This window comes from Myotis nattereri (genome assembly GCF_964212035.1).
Source record: "Myotis nattereri genome assembly, chromosome: X".
Classification (NCBI taxonomy): Eukaryota; Metazoa; Chordata; class Mammalia; order Chiroptera; family Vespertilionidae; genus Myotis; species Myotis nattereri.
Genome location: NC_138078.1, coordinates 146,803,609 through 146,822,430, shown reverse-complemented (window position 1 = coordinate 146,822,430; position 18,822 = coordinate 146,803,609). Strand labels below are relative to the sequence as shown.

The 18,822-nt window shown below is 42.3% G+C and overlaps 1 protein-coding gene across 1 annotated transcript in view; it reads right to left on the bottom strand.

The window, feature by feature from the left end:
- Window positions 1–5,911: 5,911 nt before the first annotated feature.
- The window catches only part of SHROOM4 (shroom family member 4), a gene marked incomplete at its 3' end in the record, with an annotated part of 210,624 nt that continues 197,713 nt past the window's right edge, over window positions 5,912–18,822 (bottom strand). The window contains exons 6-9 of the mRNA XM_081081157.1: window positions 17,356–18,171; window positions 13,015–13,195; window positions 7,172–7,441; window positions 5,912–6,181 (exon numbers count right to left, since the gene is read on the bottom strand). Coding sequence (XP_080937283.1) covers window positions 5,912–6,181; window positions 7,172–7,441; window positions 13,015–13,195; window positions 17,356–18,171 — 1,537 coding nt within the window. The remainder of the gene's footprint in view (window positions 6,182–7,171; window positions 7,442–13,014; window positions 13,196–17,355; window positions 18,172–18,822) is intronic.

Here is an 18,822-nt window from a genome sequence, read left to right as displayed (position 1 = left end):
GGGAATCAACAGGGTGGAGCAAACAGCTATGGCTGATCCTCAGTCCTGCCTTAAGTGGTCCCAGGTCTCAGTGTCCTGAGGTAATCGCTGCAAGCACCTCTGAGAGAAAGCTGCCCTCAAGTTCCACCTGCTATCAGACAGTTCAGTTTCTCCCTGTATGAGTCTGGGTCCCCAGAGACTCGCCCAGAACTGGAGTCGGGGCCATCAGAAGCTTGTGTCTCCCTCCCGATTAAAAAAGACAACCGCATCCTCAGTTGCCAGCCCTTTCCAAGTGTGCCTCCGTACCTCTGCACTTTACTTCTGCACCTCCTCTGAGTCTCAGTGTGCTTTTCTCTTTCCTTCTAGTTGTAGAATTTCCACTCAGCCAGCCTTCCTGTGGTTCTGGATGATGTCCGTTTTGTCTTTTAGTTGTATTTTTGAAGTGTTTGTGCGAGGCAGCAATTTCAGGTGTTTATCTATGCTGCCATCTTGGTTTCTTCCTACTGCTCTTAATGGGGTATTTTCTGGGAAATGGCGGTAGAGACAGCTAATAGATGACATTGTTCCCATTAAGATAAGCCTGCCAGAAAATGATACTTACTATGGTGACCTCCTTAGTCTGAAACACTTTCTCTGCAAGTCCAAGGAAATCCTGACTTGGGGCACAGATCAGATTGGGTAGGAAGGGAACCACCTCCTACTGAGGACCTACTGCATATCCAGCTCTACCAAGAATCTCATTTGTTTCCTACTTTAACTTTATAATAATGGTTAACATTAGTTGAGTACTTACTTTATTCAAGGCCCAGTTTTAAGCACTTTTCATGGATTAACTCAGTAATTCCTCACATCAAACCAATGAGGTATGTGTTTTTGTTACCTCTGTTCCACAGAAGAGGACATCCAGGTACAGAGGAAGTAAATATGCTCAAGAGCTGGTTGGTTCAATTTTTGGTCAGGGCACATACCTAGTTTGCAGGTTTAATCCCCAGATGGGGCCCAGGTGAGAAGCAACCAATTTATGTTTCTCTCTCTCTCTTCCTCTCTCTAAAAAAAAAGTTTTAAGAAAACTTTATATTTAATATTTTAAGGAACTGCCAAATTGTTTTCCACCAGCAATGTATGAGTGTTTTAATTTCTGCATATCCTCACCAACACTTGTTATTTTTGTCTTTTTGTTATAGCTATTGTAGTGGGTGAAAAGTAATTTTTCATTGTAGTTTTTTTTTTTTTTTAATCTTCACCTGAGGATATTTTCTATTGATTTTCTAGAGAGAGTGGAAGGGAGAGGGAAAAACAGAGAGAAAAATATTGATGTGAGAGAAACACATCAATTGGTTACCTCCTGCATGTACCCTGATCAGGGCCCGGGCCAGGAGGAGCCTGTAATCCAACCAATGTACTTGCCTTCCACTGGAATCAAACCAGGGACCCTTTGGTCCGCAGGCCGACGCTCTATCTACTGAGCCAAACCTGCTAGGGCTATAGTTTTTATTTGTAGGTCCTTAATGTTGAACATCTTTCCCTGTACTTATTGGCAATTTGTATATATTCTTTGGAGAAATGTCTATTATAATCCTTTGCCCCTTTTAGTTTTTTATTTTTATTATTGAATTTTAATAATTATTTATATATTCTAAATAAAGGTCTAATATTAGATATATGATATGTAAATATTTTTCCAATTATGTGGATTGTGATTTCACTTTGATAGTATTGTTTGCAGCACAAAGTTTTTAATATTTATGTACTTTAACTAATTTATTTATTTGTCACTTGTGCTTTTGGAGTTCTAAATAATCACTGCCTAACCCCGTGTCAGGAAGATTTACTACTGTTTTCTTCTAAGAGTTCTGTAATGTTAACTTTTACATTTCAGTTTATAATCCATTTCAAGTTAATTTTGCATGTGGTGTAAGGCAGGGGTCCAACGCCATTCTTTTCCATATGGTTTTTCAGTTGTCCCCACATAATTTGTTGAAAAATTATTCTTTCTCCATTTTATCTTGGTATTCTTATCAAAAATTAATTTACCATAAATGTGAGGGTTTCTGTACTCTCAATACTATTCCACTTATTTATGTGTCTAACCTTGTGCTTGTTATCACACTGTCTTGATTACTGTGGTTTTGTAGTAAGTTGTGAACTTGAGAAGTGTGAGCCTTTCAACTTTGCTCTTTTTAGAGATTCTTTTAACTATTCTGAGTTCCTTGCAATTACAAATGAATTTCAAGTTTGACTTTTCAAATTATGCAATGAAGCCAGCTAGGATTTTCATAAGGATTACAATGAATCTGTAGATGAATTTTGGGAGTACTGTCATTTAAACAATATTGTCTTCCCATCCATAAACATGGATGTCTTTATACTTTTGATTTTTAAAATTTTCTTTCAACAATATTTTGTAGTTTTCTGTGTATTTGCAATCCCTGAGGGGTCAGGTTAAGGATTTAGGAATGTGGATAAAGCTCTGGTCAAATGGTTACCTATGAAGAACTATGGATAGGTGATCAAATTCCTTTCCAATAGTTTTCAGCAGGATATTAGATTTCCATTACCTCAATCAAAACACATGAGATAATTTTTTTGTCCTTAGCACCTTTTATTGAAGTATAACCCTTGATGACAATCTGACAGGCATATCAATGTCAGCCAAGAAGGGAGTGGTGGAGGACACAAATGCAGAAACAATTAAGACTCAGAAAAATAATAGCTTCACATGGGATAGATGACCCCCAACAGTTGTACAACAAACACTGATTCTTTATCTATAGAAATTGCCCCCTGCCCACCCCCCTCTAAAGATCTACTAATCTTCAAAGAATATAATATGCTGTTACAGAAATATTATTGGCATAGATAACTCCTTTGGCAAACACAGAGGGAGTCACCAAGCTGCAGATCGGAGGAAGTGGCCAGAAATGTGCCTGACTTCCTCCATCTGAAACTTGCTACTGGCAGAGCAGCACCTTTAGGGAGGCTGGCATTATGACTCTAGTGCCCCTGGACAACTTTTTGGCACATGAGGTTAAATGGAAAACAGAACCTGAACCTGGTCTTGAAAGAGGCTTCTCATCTTTTCACCCTCTTTGTACCTCTGCTTCCAGTTTTTCCCTTGCGAGGACTTTGTTTTCAGTGTCTCTGTCTGTTTCTGTTGGATTCCCATTGAGCATTTACTGCTATACCCTGGCCGAGTCCGCAGCCAGTAGGATTCAAGGAGACTCGATTATCCAAGGATATGGGAGTAGGGAGTTAGAAGGGATGTGTCATAGTAGCTCTTGCACTGATTCCTCTCTATATGTCAACCACTGTACTTACCTATTACACACTGGGGCCTCTATGAGTATTTGAAGGGAGAGGGCAGACGTCAAGACCAATAATGTTTTGTGGAAATCCCTTTGACCTGCCTTCCAAACTTCTACCTTCTGGCAAGCCTTTGTGGAGAGCAGAGCCCAGGACATGAGAACAGAGGAGAGACTCAGCATTTGAAGTAATAGGGACAGATTTATAGCACTATCACTCACAGTTGGACTGCCAAGTCAGCAGTGCTGGGCATTAATTATATTGAGCAATATAATTTTGGGTTTATTTTATTAAGATCTTTGGAAACTGTCCCTCTGTGTATAAGTGAGCATCCTTTTGTTCTGATTCCAACTCTAAAATAATTTGAGGTGGGATGAGGGACAAAAATATGAGTCGATAGTACTTTTAGTGTGATAAAGTTAAGGTACAACCAATCTACCACTGAGTAGAAAAACTAAGACTATGGCCATAGTGTCCAGGTGAGTGATCACTCTTTTCTATGGGCCTATATTTGCAAAAATCTGTTCTACACACACACACACACACACACACACACACACACACACACACACACACTTATAATGATGGACTACATTGGCTTCATCTCAATCTTGCTCATTGTTTATTTTAGAGCCTGTGTTTTTAAAAACATGGCAGCCACAGCCTATATTAAAAGCACTCCTCCACCTTCCTCATCCTTGGCTTGGGTAAGCCTAGCCCTTTACAAGCCATCAGCCTTCCTGAATAAAGTAGATTTCTCCACTTATGGGGAGAATGGCAGGTTGACATTTTAACAGTAGTTCTGACAGCAGCAGTATACTGAGCATACTCATCCCCCTCCCCCATCAGGACACTCTGCTGGCCAAGATTCTTCCATTGTTTCCAAATACAATGAGGAGGAAACGGAAGTTAGGAACCAGTATTTGTAGCAGCAGCAAAATTCCTTGGCAAATTCTTTTGGTCAATTGAGGCACCCCTGCTGCTACAGTTAACCTCCAAAGATGGTGAGGAATTCAGAAATGACTAGAACAGATGTCAGGGATGCTGGGCAGGGCTGGGCAATACAAAGCATGGGCCAGTTAGTAAGGAATAGGGAACTAAGCTGTATAACAGGACAATTTGGCCACAGCTACCTTCCTGCCTTCGCCTGAAGGCTTTCCCAGAACAGAAACTGGCTACCAGTGCCAGGAACTAGGCAACAGCAGCAGCATCAGTTGTTTGTCTGCCTCAGATCCTGGCTGGTTCATGATTTGTACTGGGGGCTGGCCCTGACTGGAGCTTTCTGCTACCATGGATTTTGGTTCCCTGAGCCAGGCCACAAGCTGAGAAAGCAATTCGGTAGAGGAGTTACTCCTGAGCTTATCTCTCCCCTTTCCTTAGCTTGAAGACTTGGAGAAATAGGTGGACCTTGGTCAGTTTCAGATTTCTTTGGTTTCAAGGAAAAATAAGTAAGAAAAAAATGGGCCCTGTTGGTGAATGCTAAGCTCATGGTTATCCATACTTCAATGGAAGTATAGGACCAGGCCATAGTGGAGAAGCTCTGAATTCAAGGTGAGAACTTTCTTAAACACTTGTCAGCTATGGTGGTAATAATTCAAAGCCTTGACACCTGGTTACCTAGCCATGGTGAATTCAGGCTGATCTACAGAAAATGCTTTCCTTCTGGACTAACTTTTCCCTAACTCCCCTCTTCTCACCTTATTAGTTAAAAAAAGAAGAAAAAACAATAAAAATAAATAAAGTCAAAAGGACATTTAAAATATAACAATAAGAACCCCTTCCCCCCAGTAATGAAACATGTATGCAGAAGTCAGCTTTAGCAGAGCTATTCATGGCCCATAGTGTGAAGCCCTTAAGGTAGCCACCTGTAACCCCAGCAATACAAAGACAAGATGAAACAGGAAGTGGTAGGTCCAAAGTCTTAGGACAGGAGGAGAGTCACACTAGCCAGGGCTGACAGTGGGCCTCTTCCCCTTTATGCAGATGCTGGGGAAGGTGGGGATGAGGCCAATTTCATTAAGCCTAGCTCTACCCAGCAGGGCATCTGGGGATCCCAAATCTTTTGCTCACATTCTGTTAAGTAAAATTCCTCCTTCTTTGCTTCCCACTGCAAAGCTTGAGTAAAGCCCTGAAATTCCAGTAGGTTAATGCCCTCAAGACAGTCAAATTTCTGTGGGGAATGACTGGGCGGTGAGCCTTGGGGCAGAGTGGAGCTGCATCGCAGTTTCTCTCTGAGCCTTGAAAGGCTAATTATGGTGTGGGTGGGTGGTGAGTGCATGATGTCTCTGATATCCGAGTACAAAGAAGAATGAAGGCACTTTGCTGGTTCTGTGTGTGCTAAGTGCTTGCTGTGCAAACTGTGGGAAAGAGTGTGGTTGTATGATCACACTCTATTACAGTTTCTACTTCTTGCTTCTACTTCCTAGGGTAGAAGTTTGGGGTCTCCCCAGAGTCTCCTAGCTGGGTGGGTGCACTGCTTGGTAAGGGGCAGTGAGAGACATCCAGGGTAGAGGATATGGAACAAACTGCTAACTAACTGCTATCTATTTGCTAACAAACTGCTAACAAAGATTGAAAGCACTTCCCATTGTGGCTGGGCAGTGATGATGTTGACAGTCTGCTGGCAGAATTAGAAATTGCTAGGCCCCAGGAGTAGGCTCTCCCTGAGACATTTGAGCTGCTCTTCCCCAAGCTTGATCTTCTCTTCTAGCTCTCGCTGTTCAATGATGAGAGCTGATTTCATCTTCACAAAGTGCTGATAATCTTGGAGCTGGTCCTGAGGCAGGTAGCGGGAGACCATGCCAAACACCAACTTCTCCCTCCGGTCCATGTGCTCCTTCAGCTCCTTGGCATCTGCCAACTGCCCTGTCAGCTGCTGCTTCTTCTCTATCAGCACCAACTGGAGAAATACAAGACCAATTAAGGGTCATTTCAATTACCAGTCATCAGCCATTGCTCCACCGGCATGCTGCCACAAAGCAACTACGCATTCTGCTAACTAATCAATCGTAGATTTCCTGCCCTGAAGTCCACCTTCATGAAAAAGATTTTCTTTCCTGTAGCAGGGGGAGAATATACACGAAAGTGATTCTGGCCAGGGGGATATGCAATTCCCTTTTTCCATCTCTACGCTGTCTTTAATTAGTGGACCATCACTGAGGTAGGGGTGAGGGAAGGCTCTGACAAAGCTAGCTCAGGCCCCTTCTATCTGGTGAACAACCATCACTGTGAGAATGCTTTTAAAATGGTATCTGTCTCTGCGTGGGTGTATATCTACACCATGTGCGTAGGCACATGCCTATGCGCCTCTTATTGTAAAATCAAATTTTTATCTAACACCAATTGCATAGGGAAAGGCAGTGCAGTTTGGGTTCATGAATGTATGCAGATTGACCCAACCTGTGGAACTGACAGCCTCCCAATCTCAACTACTTGGTGAGACCTTGCCCTCTAATAGAGAGAGAGAGAGAGAGAGAGAGAGAGAGAGAGAGAGAGAGAGAGAGAGAGAGAGAGAGAAAGAAAGAAAGAGAGAGAGAAATTGCTGCTGCTACTATTACTACTAACAGCATTGATCCAGTGTTTACCCTGTTCCAGGCCCTGTTTTAAAACATTAACTGAATTATCTAATTTAATTTTCAAAGCTTATGTGGTAGGGAGTGTGTTCACCCCATTTTTAAGAGATTGAGACAGAGTGAGGTTAAGTAAGTTGCCTACAGTTACACAGCTAATTAGGGATAGAGCCAGAATTTCAAGACACTTAAAAGCCAGTGCTCACACTCATAGCACTATGCTCTCCTGCATCCCAGACTACCCAAACTTGAAAGAGGAAGCCCCAAGAAGACACATATGGTATTTCCCTCCATCTACACCCAAGAGACTCCAACTCTACCTTCTCCTGGTCAGCTTCTGAATCAATGCTATTGAGAGCATTTTCTACCCGGGCCAGCCGTCCAGAGAGTGACAGCAACAGGTTGACCACTTTATCCAGGTCCCCAATAAACAAACGGTATTTTTCAAACTCATTGGACTTGCAGACAGCTTTTAGGTTGGCCTCCACCTCTTCCCCAAGGGCAGAATTGGCATTGATGTCCTCCAGCAATCCTCGCTGGGCCTCCCGTAGGACAGAAAGTTTTCTGCCAATGCTTTCAATAAGCTGTATCTAGGAGAAACAAAGAGAAGAAAGCAAAGGATGAGGATGGGGACTAACAGAAACTGATAAATTCTTGTAACATATGTTTTTGGATCCAAGTAACAGATGGTGGGCTCTACCCTAGTCACTGGAAACAAAAGAAACCTGAGCAAGTCACATGAGCAATTTCTGTTTTCAGGAGAGTCTTCTCTCCCATCTCTTACAATATGGGAGGAATCTGTCACTATGAAATGTCTTGGCATTAGACAAGTGATACCCATGGGCTAATACCACATGTAACTTCATAAATACTTGCTGAAAAAAATGAAACTAGACTACCTTCTTATACTATATACAAGAATAAATTCAAAATGGATTAAAGACTAAAATTTAACACTCAAAACCATAAAAATACTAGAGAAAAATACTAGAGAAAATGTGTGAGCAGTAAAATCTCACACATTTCTTGTAGCAATATTTTTTCTTATATATCTCTCTGGGCAATGGATAAAAAAAGAAAAAATAAACAAATGGGACTATATCAAACTAAAAATGTTTTGCACAACAAAGGAAACCATCAAAAAAATAAAGACAACCCACTGAATGAAAGAACATATTCACCAATACATCTGATAAGAGGTTAATATCCAAAATTTATGAAGAACTCAGACAATTCAACACCAAACAAACAAACAAACAAAAAAAAACAACAACAGACAATCCAACCCAGTGGTCGAGTAGCGAGTGGCCTATGAAACAGGTCATGGTTTGACTCCCAATCAGGGCACATGCCCGGGTTGCAGGCTCAATGCCCAGTGTACAGTGCAGCCAATCAATGATTCTTTCTCATCATTGATCTCTCTCCCTCTCCCTTCCTCTCTTAAATCAATAAAAATATATTTAAAAAAAACAACACCAGACAATCATTTAAAAAATGCACAAAGGACTTGAACAGACACTTCTCCAAAGAGGACATAAAGACATATGAAAATATATATGGCCAATAGACATATGAAAAGATACTCAACATTGCCAATCATCAGAGAAATGCAAATTAAAACCAAAATGAGATACCACCTCACACCTTCAGATTGGCTATCATCAATAAATCAACAAACAAGTGTTGGGGAGGATGTAGAGAAAAGGAAACCCTCATGCACTGTTGGTGAAAATGCAGACTGGTGCAGACTGGTCACAGCATAGAGTGACCTCAGAAAATAAAAAAATGGAACTGCTTTTGGAACCAGCAATCCCACTTCTGGGATTAAGCAAAACAATCTCAGACACAGACAATAGTATGATGATTACTTGAGGGAAAGGGGTTGGAGGTATAAGAAGGTAAAGGGGGATAAATAGTGACAGAAGGAGACTTGACGTTGGGTGGTGAACACACAATACAATATAGAGACGATGAATTATACACCTGAAAACCTATATAATTTTATTGACTAATGTCACCCCAATAAATTAAATAATAAATACTGTTTAATAAACAGAAATTGGAATGCTTATGAGAACATGGGTTAAAAAAGCATTGTCATCAAGTATTTGCCTATTTCTTTATTCAGTCTCCTTCTATCCATTTAAGTACCTCTGATGTTCATGGCATTGTGCTAGATTTTTACCCCCTCAGCTTAGCTTTTCAGGCCTTTTCAATAAGAGTCTGAGTTCTGGAGTTGCAATAACTACGTTTGACTTATAATTCTGCCACTTCCTAGCTGTGTGACCTTAGGTAAATTTCTTTATGAAGTTTTATTTTCTTTATCTGAAGAATGGGGACAACTGCAATACCTACTTCATTGAATTGTAATAAGGATTCAATGAGATAATGAATGCTAAGGGTTTAGCACAGACTGAATGCTCAGTAAAAGCTGGTTGCTATTATTATTATTATTATTATTATTATTATTATTATTTATTCAGTTTGTCCCCACTCTATCATTCTAATTCCACTCCTCAGAACCTTTCAGGATTGGCTCCTCACCCTCCTCTGTGTTCACAACTCGAATTCTTATGTTCCTGATCTGCTTAGGCAGTTCTACCTGTTCTTTATCTCTTCCTTCACTTTGGCCAGTCCCATTCCTTTTTCAGAGCCCAGCTTTGTCCCTATCCTCCCTGCTGAAAACCCCTGTCCCCATAAGTCTTCTCTTAATAATCTTTTTCTTTTCTGAACTCTCCAGATTGGAGCATTATTATTAGAATTAGAAGCCTATTGTGTAATTTGAAGTTGTTCACTTTCTGTTTCCTGTGTGTACACCTGATTCCTCTCCTACCATTGATTGTAAGTTTCTTGAGGGAAGCACTGCCTGTATCTTCTAATTTGTCTCTCCTATAGTCAGTTCTGGGACTGCACTTACAGGAAAGTGGTGTGGTAGAGTGGAGTTGTGGAGTCAGAGATGCCTGGGTTCCAATTCTACCTCCTCAAAACTGTGTGACCTTGAGTGAGATATCCAGTCCCACTGAGACTTCTGTTTTCTCATCTGTAAATTGGAGAAGTGCCTCCTCTCTTCCTACTTCCTATTCTTGTGAGGGTTAAGTGATATCATAGAGGTAAAATACTTAGTAATTTGCCTGGAACATTAAGCACTAAATACATGTTCACTAATGCTGCTGCTGCTGCTATTGTTGTTATTATATTACTAGAGGCCTGGTGCACAAAATTTGTACACTTGGGGGGTCCCTAAGTCTGGCCTGTGCCCTCACGAAGTCCAGGAGCCCTTGGGGGATGTCTGAATGACAGCAGCAGTCAGACATCCTTAGCGCTGCCGCAGAGGCAGGAGAGGCTCCCACCACCGCCGCTGAGCTCACCAGTTGTGAGCCTGGCTTCTGGCTGAGCAGTGCTCCCCCTGTGGAATCAGGCCAAAACTGGCTCTCCAACATCCCCCAAGAGGTCTGGGATTGCAAGAGGGCACAGGCCGAGGGACCCCATTGGTGCACAGTCAGGGCTGGGGAGAGATGCCGGAGGTTGGTCAGCCAGGGAGGGGCCATGGGAGGGCTCCAAGGGCGTGTCCAGCCGGTCTTGCTCAGTACTGATCAGCTGGACCCCAGCAGCAAGCTAACCTACAGGTAGGAGCATCTGCCCCCTGGTGGTCAGTGCATGTCATAGCGAGAAGTTGAGTGGCCTTAGCATATCATTAGCATATTATGCTTTGATTGGTTGAATGGCTGACCGGTGGATTGGACATTTAGTATACTAGGCTTTTATTATATAGGATTACCTGGGTATTACTACTACTGCTATCTGAGTTTGAACCCCAGTTCTGCCACTAAGTAGTAGAGTGACTTTGAGCAAATAACTCAATCACTCTGCACCTCAATTTTCCCATCTGAAAATAGGGTAACAGTAATACTTATCTCATAATGCTATTATGATAATTAAATGAGTTTGTATATGTTATGTGCTTAGAACAGTATCTTGTATATAAGAAGTATGCTTTGATGTTTTTTTTTTATTATTCCTTCCCAGGAATAGTTTTCTAGATTGTGTTCTTTTCTAGTACTTTATTTAGAGATATCCAAGGTGACCAAGACCAAGAGACCCTGCTATGGGTTCAGAGACTATTGTCATATTTCAGAACTGGTCAATATTCAGGAGATCACTGTGATCTTAGTCTTAAGTAAAATAAGTTTACATTCAGGAAAAATTCCAAAATCCACTGGGAATGAGGGATCAATGATATGAATGAGGCAACACAATTAGATGCCAAGAGGTTCCCAGGTATTTCTTATCTTCTTTTCCTCAAAATAAAACTCAATGCCAAAGATAAAGGAGGGCTGGGGGCCAAATGATCAACCTGGAAAATCAACAACCCATCCCAGCTCTTAGGTTCCATAGGTCTGCCAGAATGAAAGTGGAGACAGCCCTTTCTTGGCATTTGGGCTTTGCAACCTGAACTTCAACCCTGGGGAGAGTGTAGTAGATAGAGTTGTGGAGTCATCACAGACCTAGCTAGAGCTGAGCTGCTTTTCTGGGATATTAAAAATCAATATCATTTCTCACCGTCTTCCTCAGAGACAAAAAATGTTCCAGCCCCCCAACAATCAATTCAAATCACTATTTCTATACTTCACCATTTATGATCATTTCTCTCTTCTTCTGGTCAGACTATTATTAGGTTTGCTCCTAATAAAAAGGTCCTAAGTAAGGCAGGAGAAGCCTGCCATGATCAGGGAACATGGAATCCAAGGAAACAGGCATCTGATCAAGAAATCTTTGATACCATCATGCTTCTAATTCCTTCTCTGACATTTTGTTTCAGATTGGAAAGTGGTGGGGGGGACTTTTGTAAATAGCCTTGAGCTTTCCTACAGGTCATATCCTGAATGAGAAACATGGGCAGATGACTAATTTACATTGAGTTCAGATGTCCACGAAGTGGTAAATTGGGCCTTTCAGGTTGGCATGGAAACCCAGTTGTTTATGAAATAAAATGGGTAAGTGCAGAGAGGGCAAAGGGATTCCAGGAATTAGATTAGACAACCAGACTAGTGGTACTTAGAGGAAAAAAGGGGAGGCTTTGCAATAGCAACAGCATTTCCATTTATCTATTTTTAACATTTTAAAGAGATTACTGCCTCTTTTTGCAAATAAACACTAAAGTTTACCAGCTTATAATTTCTCCTTTTCATTGTTAGTCTGTTCTCTCTCCCAGAAAGTTACACAGGTAATACAATCAATGATTACCATTGGTTAGAGTTCATTGGCTAAAACTCTGATGTGTCCTGGGCAGTGTGTTACTTAACAAGGCTGGCTTGCCCTGGTCGATGTTGCTCAGTGGTAGTGTCAGCCCGAATACCGAAGGGTCACAGGTTTGATTCCAGGTCAAGGGCATGTACCTGGGTTACATGTTCCTTCCCTGGCCCCGGTTGGGGTGTGTATGGAAGGCAACTAATTGATATGTCTCTCTCTCCTCTCCCCTCTCCTTTCCCCTCTCCTTTCCCCCCCTCCCCTCCCCCTCTCTACTCCTACTCCTCCTCCTCCTCCTCCTCCTCCTCCTCCTCCTCCTCCTCCTCCTCCTCTTCCTCCTCCTCCTCCTCCTCTTCCTCCTCCTCCTCCTCCTCCTCCTCCTCTTCCTCCTCCTCCTCCTCCTCCTCCTCCTCCTCCTCCTCCTCCTCTTCCTCCTCCTCCTCCTCCTCCTCCTCCTCCTCCTCCTCCTCCTCCTCCTTCTCCCTTACATTCTCTCTGAAAAAACAATGGGAAAAAATGTCCTCAGGTGAGGATTAACCAAAAAGAAAAACAAACAAACAAGGCTGGCTTATTTCAGAGGGACAGCCCAATAGAAAGACAGTCCTGAATCTACCACCTAGTCTATAACCCTGGGCAACTTAGTCTTCTCAATTGGCAAAAAGGGGACAGTAATGTCTATCTTGTAGAACTGTTTTAAGGATTAGATACTGCAGTGGTGACTATGATTACTACTACCATAATTACTATTATTGACCAGATCAAAGAGACTGGAGTTGTATTTGTGAGAAACCCAGAGAGGCTATTTGATTTTCAAACTGAAAATATAGGAATGTACCAAGATGTATAAAGAACTTAGAGGGCAGGGCAACCTACTCACTCAAGCTAAAATTTCTAAGGTATATAAAAAAAATGTCACCTTTTTTTGAGCCAGTTCATGGTCTACTTCCTCCTCTCCTAGGCCAATCTCTGCCATTTCGGGTTGGTCTTTCAACTTGTTCAACAGCTCTGCCTTGGCCACAGAAATATTGTAATAAGCTGAGTAAGAGGTAGAAATCCCTGGGGCCCCTTGAGGAGGAGAGAAGCGCTGAAATTCTTGCCTGTGGGAACAAAGGGTGACCATTTGAACACCTCTGTTGAGAAGCTGCTGACCTTTCTGCTTCTTAGTTTCCATATTTGTAATACAGTGGGATCCTGCTTTGCCAAGGAGTTGTAAAATAAGAAAATAATAGACCAGGTGGCACTATTCAAATATAAACAGACCACATAAAGGCCATCTAGAATTCAAGTCAAGGCCAATTTTAAGAACTTAAAAGGCTATTTCCTTGTCCCTGACTTCTGAAGCTACAGGGACTTCTTTAGAGATAATTTGGTTTGGTCATTGACAACTCAGCAAAATCCAGAAAAACTGACAGGCCCTTAAAGTTCTGGGCTTATCATCGATGATTCCCCTTGGTTCATGGCCCCAGTATATGAACCCCATGGGACGGTATAGGTGGTAGGGATGTATCTGAGACCTTAGCTATTTGTCTTCTAAGCCTGTTGGCATCCCTCCTACCCATCCTAGACATCACCCACCCCCAGCTCTATCTAGTCTGCTTGCTTACAAAGGCACCCTGTGGCTTTCCTGGACATTCCGATAATTTCTTCTTTCCTGGTGGTACAACTTCTGCTTGAGATGGCCCCTCCACTGCAGATCTCCCACAGCAAAGAGGTCACCCATGACCTCAGCAGTGGTCACCATGTTGGAGGCTGGGGTTAGCACCCCTGCCAGGGACTTGTCACGGCCCACCACATCTCTCATGAGCTCTTCTGAGACTGCCTGCTGTAGAGCAGGCCTTCTGCCTGAGAAGGAATAGCATCTCTCCACTTCTGATGTATCCCCAATGGCCCCAGCCTCCTCCATAGTTGCAGAATAATATGGGGGGAAAATGGAACCAGTGGCACCCAGGGGCTTGACAAGTGTAGCAGCAGACCCTGTTGTCTTGAGTTCACTGAAGCCCAAGGGACTGAGGTGCTGCTTCTCGGAGCGCCAGCCCATGAAGGACAACTGCTCTTCAGGAAACAAGTAGCTCTGGCTCCATGCTGGCTTGGGTTTGGAGTCTTCTGCCATCAAGGATTCTGGTCTGGCATTAGGAAAGAAAAAAAAAGTTGGGCTTCAGGGACAGATGAGCAAATAATTCCACCCATGATTTATGCAAGGGAGAGGCTCACCCCCTCTATATTCTTGTTGCCTACCAGCCGCCCCCACCCTCCACCTGTATGTGTCACTGCCTCTCTGCTAACCTCTAGCTATTTGAAAGGAAAAATAGGAAAAACTCATTAGTCATTTTTGCAGCTATTTGCAGCTCTTAAATAAAGGTCAAAAATAATGGTTAAAATGCTCCACAGCTTTTTACTGATTCATGTTATGCTGTCTCCTAATTCATCACACAAAAGAAATTTGAGCATGCCAGCATTCCTCATCCTAGGTATTCATTTACATGTAGGTTTTTAAGCTAATAACACTGACAAAGGAACACTACTCACTAACATCACACAGGGCTTACTATGTCCCAGAAACTGTCCTAAGATGCCTGTGTGTGAGGAGAGGGGTGTAGATACAGATATAAAATTCAATGCTCATGACAACCATTTTACAGATAAGGAACATGAGGCATTGAAAAGTAAAGTAACTTCCCCAAGGTCACCAGACAGTAAATAAAAGACCCGTGATTTATACCTAGGTGATTTAACTCCAGAATCTGTACTTTTTAAAATAAAGAATATATTCTTATTGATTTTTTAGAGGGAGAGAGAGGAAAAAAAACATCGATGTGACATCTATTGGTTGCGGGGATTGAACCCACAACCTGGGTATGTGCCTTGACCAGGAATCCAACCAGTGACTTTTTGGTGCATGGGACAATGCTCAACCAACTGAGCCACTCTGACCAGAGCCAGAATCTGTGCTTTTAGCCACTATGTTATACTTCCAAGGGGACAACTTGACAGCATATAAAACCCTGCATGTAAAAAATTTTCTGACTGAACAATATCTCTGTTAGCATAGAAAAGAGAACATTCTGAAGGGCATATAAAAGTATAAGATAGTGAATTCCTATGTACAAAAAATATTTAGGGCATATATGAGTGTTATGAGTCAGAAAGTGCTGCAAGAAAGTACGGAATATTTTTTTAAAGGATGTGGCTATATGTCAATAAAACTGGAAAAAATAAAAATAAATTTTAAAGTCATTTCCTTCTGGATAATCTGGAATAGGTTCTTCTTGATCAGTCTAGAGATCTTGGGATGATGTAATAGTCACAGTAAACCAGACTACTTAGGTTCTGGCTACCTGTGATATTCTGCAAGTTACTTCATCTCTCTGTGCCTCACTTTTCTCATCTAAAAAATGCAGGAGAGTAATGGTAATTACTATAGGTGTGTTGTGAAGATTAAATCAATCCATACATGAAAGTTTTAAAAACAATGTTTGGCACATGGTAAGCAAGCAAAAAATATTAGCTATGTTGGGAATGATGCTGTTCCTTTAATCGCTATCACTCAAAGAAGCATCTATAATTGGCTTTCTGTAGCCACAAGCCAGGGTTGTATGCAAACAGATGCTTTCACTCACATCCCATAGTCATTTAAAAAGATCTCTGGAACATATTACAAAAATCTCTAATAATAGCCATTTCCTTCTTTCTGTCCAAGGTGCCAAGGTGAATGGAAGTACATAAAGGAAGAAGAACTAGCAGACTGACAGAGGTACTGTAACTACTACCTCCGGTACACACTGCCCTACAGAAGACAGGAGGGCCTCGTAAAGGCCTGGTCTACCAAAAGAACAAAATCTATCTGAGACTAGAATAGTGAAATAAGCATGGATTTGGGAGGCAGACAAATCTGGTTTTGAATTTTTGCTGCACAATTCTGACTTATTTAGTCCTTTATTTTGCTCAGCTTTAGTTTTCTCATCTGTCAAATGGGAATAATAATGGTGCTTAGGGCTGTTGGGAGGTTTAATTGAAATGATGAATATAAAATGACTAGCAATGTCTGGCACATAGAAAATGCTCATTTGTTCATTTATTTATTCTTTCTTGTGAATATTAAGTGGTAGGTCACCTTCTCTTCACTTTGATAGGTAACAATCATAGTCATTTTCCACAAAATGTTTTCCGATTATAATAAGAATGCTCCCCAGCTAGATGGACAGCTTGAGAAGCAGCCACTAGGGATCTAATAAGAGATTCGCTCAGTGTCTGGGAGCCAGGCCCTGTAAGTGCTGTGCTTGTGGCACTTCGGGGTAGAAAACCTTGATTAGCTCCAGATAGCCAAGTAATGGATCTGCCTGTCAGTAAAAGACATGATAATAAGATACTTCTAATAGTAACAAGGCTCAGGCAGGTTCCTTCTGTAAAGGGATTTAATAAAGCACTTAGAGGAAAGACACCTGCCCCCCATCTTCACTCCCAGAAGAGAGTGGGCTGAGCTCTCCGTGGGAGGCCTGGCAGAGCTAAAAGCCAAAGCTCTTTTGCTTTGGAGCAAAGGGGAAAACCACACACTGTAGTGCATGCATATGAGCATTGGCACAGTGAAGGGAACAGACACTGGCAGTCCAGCAGCCAGGAAGCTCATCCTGTCTTCCTGCCCAGGCAGCTCATCCTGTCAACTACAGGTGTTACTTGATGAAGAAAATGCAAAGAGAGAGGTGAAAGTGGAAGAGGAAAAAAATGTTCTTAGCTATTGTAAAGAATGATCAGGGCATAAAGCACGCAACCCAAGTAACACCTTTGATGTTGGGATGTTAGGAAGAGCTTAGAAGCCCAGGTAGGTCATAGAACAAAGGCAAATCAGGTTTCAACCTGGCCTCTTGTTCTGAAAAGCAAGCATAAGACAAGGTAGAAGAGGGCAGGAGCCAGTCTTCTAGGAAAAGCCTTGTACAGGTAATAAGGGTTTAATGTCTTCTGTCTCAGGGGCCAGAAACTAATGCATACCTTAAAGACAAAATGGGAAATAATAAATATATTTTGATAGTGGTATTTAGGGATAAGAACATGAACAACTACAATTTGCTGAGCACCTACTATGTGATAAATTAACCTCACATTCATAACAACCATATGGAATAGGTATCATCAAGTCTATTTTCCAGTGAGAAACTGAGGCTGGGAACAGTCCAAGGTCATGCAACCAGTACATGGTGGAGGTGGAATTCAAACTTATGCTGCCTGTCTCTTCGGGGACCTAATATCTTTCATAAGCACTTACTTGGAGGGATCAGTGGTCTCCTGCTCCGATGTCCTCCAAAGCCCACCAATGCCATAATAGCAAGGGGGCTGAGCCTTCTCAGGTTGAGATCCCAAGTGGCCCCTTATTGGAGGCAGGTAATCACTGGAATGGAGAGTAAAAGACTCTTGCTCTGCTGGGAGGCTTTGTGTACCCTGCCTTGAGACCTCCAGGTGACCAAAGCCCAGGGTTTGTGGCTGCTCCAGGACTTCCTCAGTATTGAGAGCACAGGAACCAGTGGTTTCTGAACTGAAATACTGGGGTGGCAACTCCTCCTCCTCTCCTCTCTCCTCCTCTTCCTCCTCCTCTTCTACCCCCTCCTCCTCTTCTTCTTCTTCCTCCTCCTCCTCCTCTTCCTCTTGCTGCTGCTGTTGCTGCTTCTGCTGCTGTTGCTGCTGCTGGGCTGCACGGAAGAGCCTATACTTCTCCCAGTTGGGAGGAGGAGGACGAGGAGGAGGAAAGGCCTTCTTCCTGGTTCCCAAAGGATCTAGCTGGGTTTCATCAACTTTGGTAAAGAGCTCCCTCCTAGGCTGCCCCCAGGCCCGGGAGCTCTGGGGATCCAAGCTGATATGGCTCTCTGAGAAGGCACGGCTGCGCAGTGGGTGGGGCATGGAGGCCATGGAGCTCTCCTCCTCATAAACTGAAGTTTCCTCTGTTTTTTTCGAGGAGTGCTTGAAATCTCCAAGGAGGTCAAGAGAAGAGATTGCTCGGTAGCTTGATAAGTCCAATGCTGGGTTCTCAAGGCAAGGATGGAAGGGGGTTGCCCATGAAAAGTCAGCCTTGGAATGAGCCATTTCCCTGCAAAAGAGCAGATGGGGATTGTGTAAAACAAACAGGTTGCAGATGATGCCATATTTTTTAAAAAATATGTTTTTATTGAGTTCTTTATTTAGAGAGCGAGGAAGGGAGAGGGATAGAGAGATGGAAATATCAATGAGAGAGAAACATTGATCAGCTGCCTCCTGCACATCTCCTACTGGGAATCGAGCCCAAAACCCAGGCATGTGCCCTGACTGGGAATCAAACCAGGGACCTCTTGGTTCATGGGTTGACGCTCAACCACTGAGCCACACCAGTTGGGTTGATCCCATATTTTTCATGACATCATTTGTGTAAAATTTAAAATGGCCACAAAACAATGTAATCAATGTAATAAATGTGATAATTATAATAATATATATTATGGATAGCTAACACTGTGTATGTACTAAATACCAAGCACTGCTTTAAGTGTTTTCCATGTCTTAACATATTTAATCCTCATAATAACTATAGGAAGTTATTATTATCCTGATTTTATAGCTGGGGAAACTGAGGCATGGGCAGGATAAGTAACTTGCTTGGGGCCATAAAGCTAGTAAGTGGCAGAGTTTGAACCTGAACAATCTATCTCCAAAGACTGAATACACACACCACCTCAGTCTGTTTGTAGCACTCGGATTGAATGTA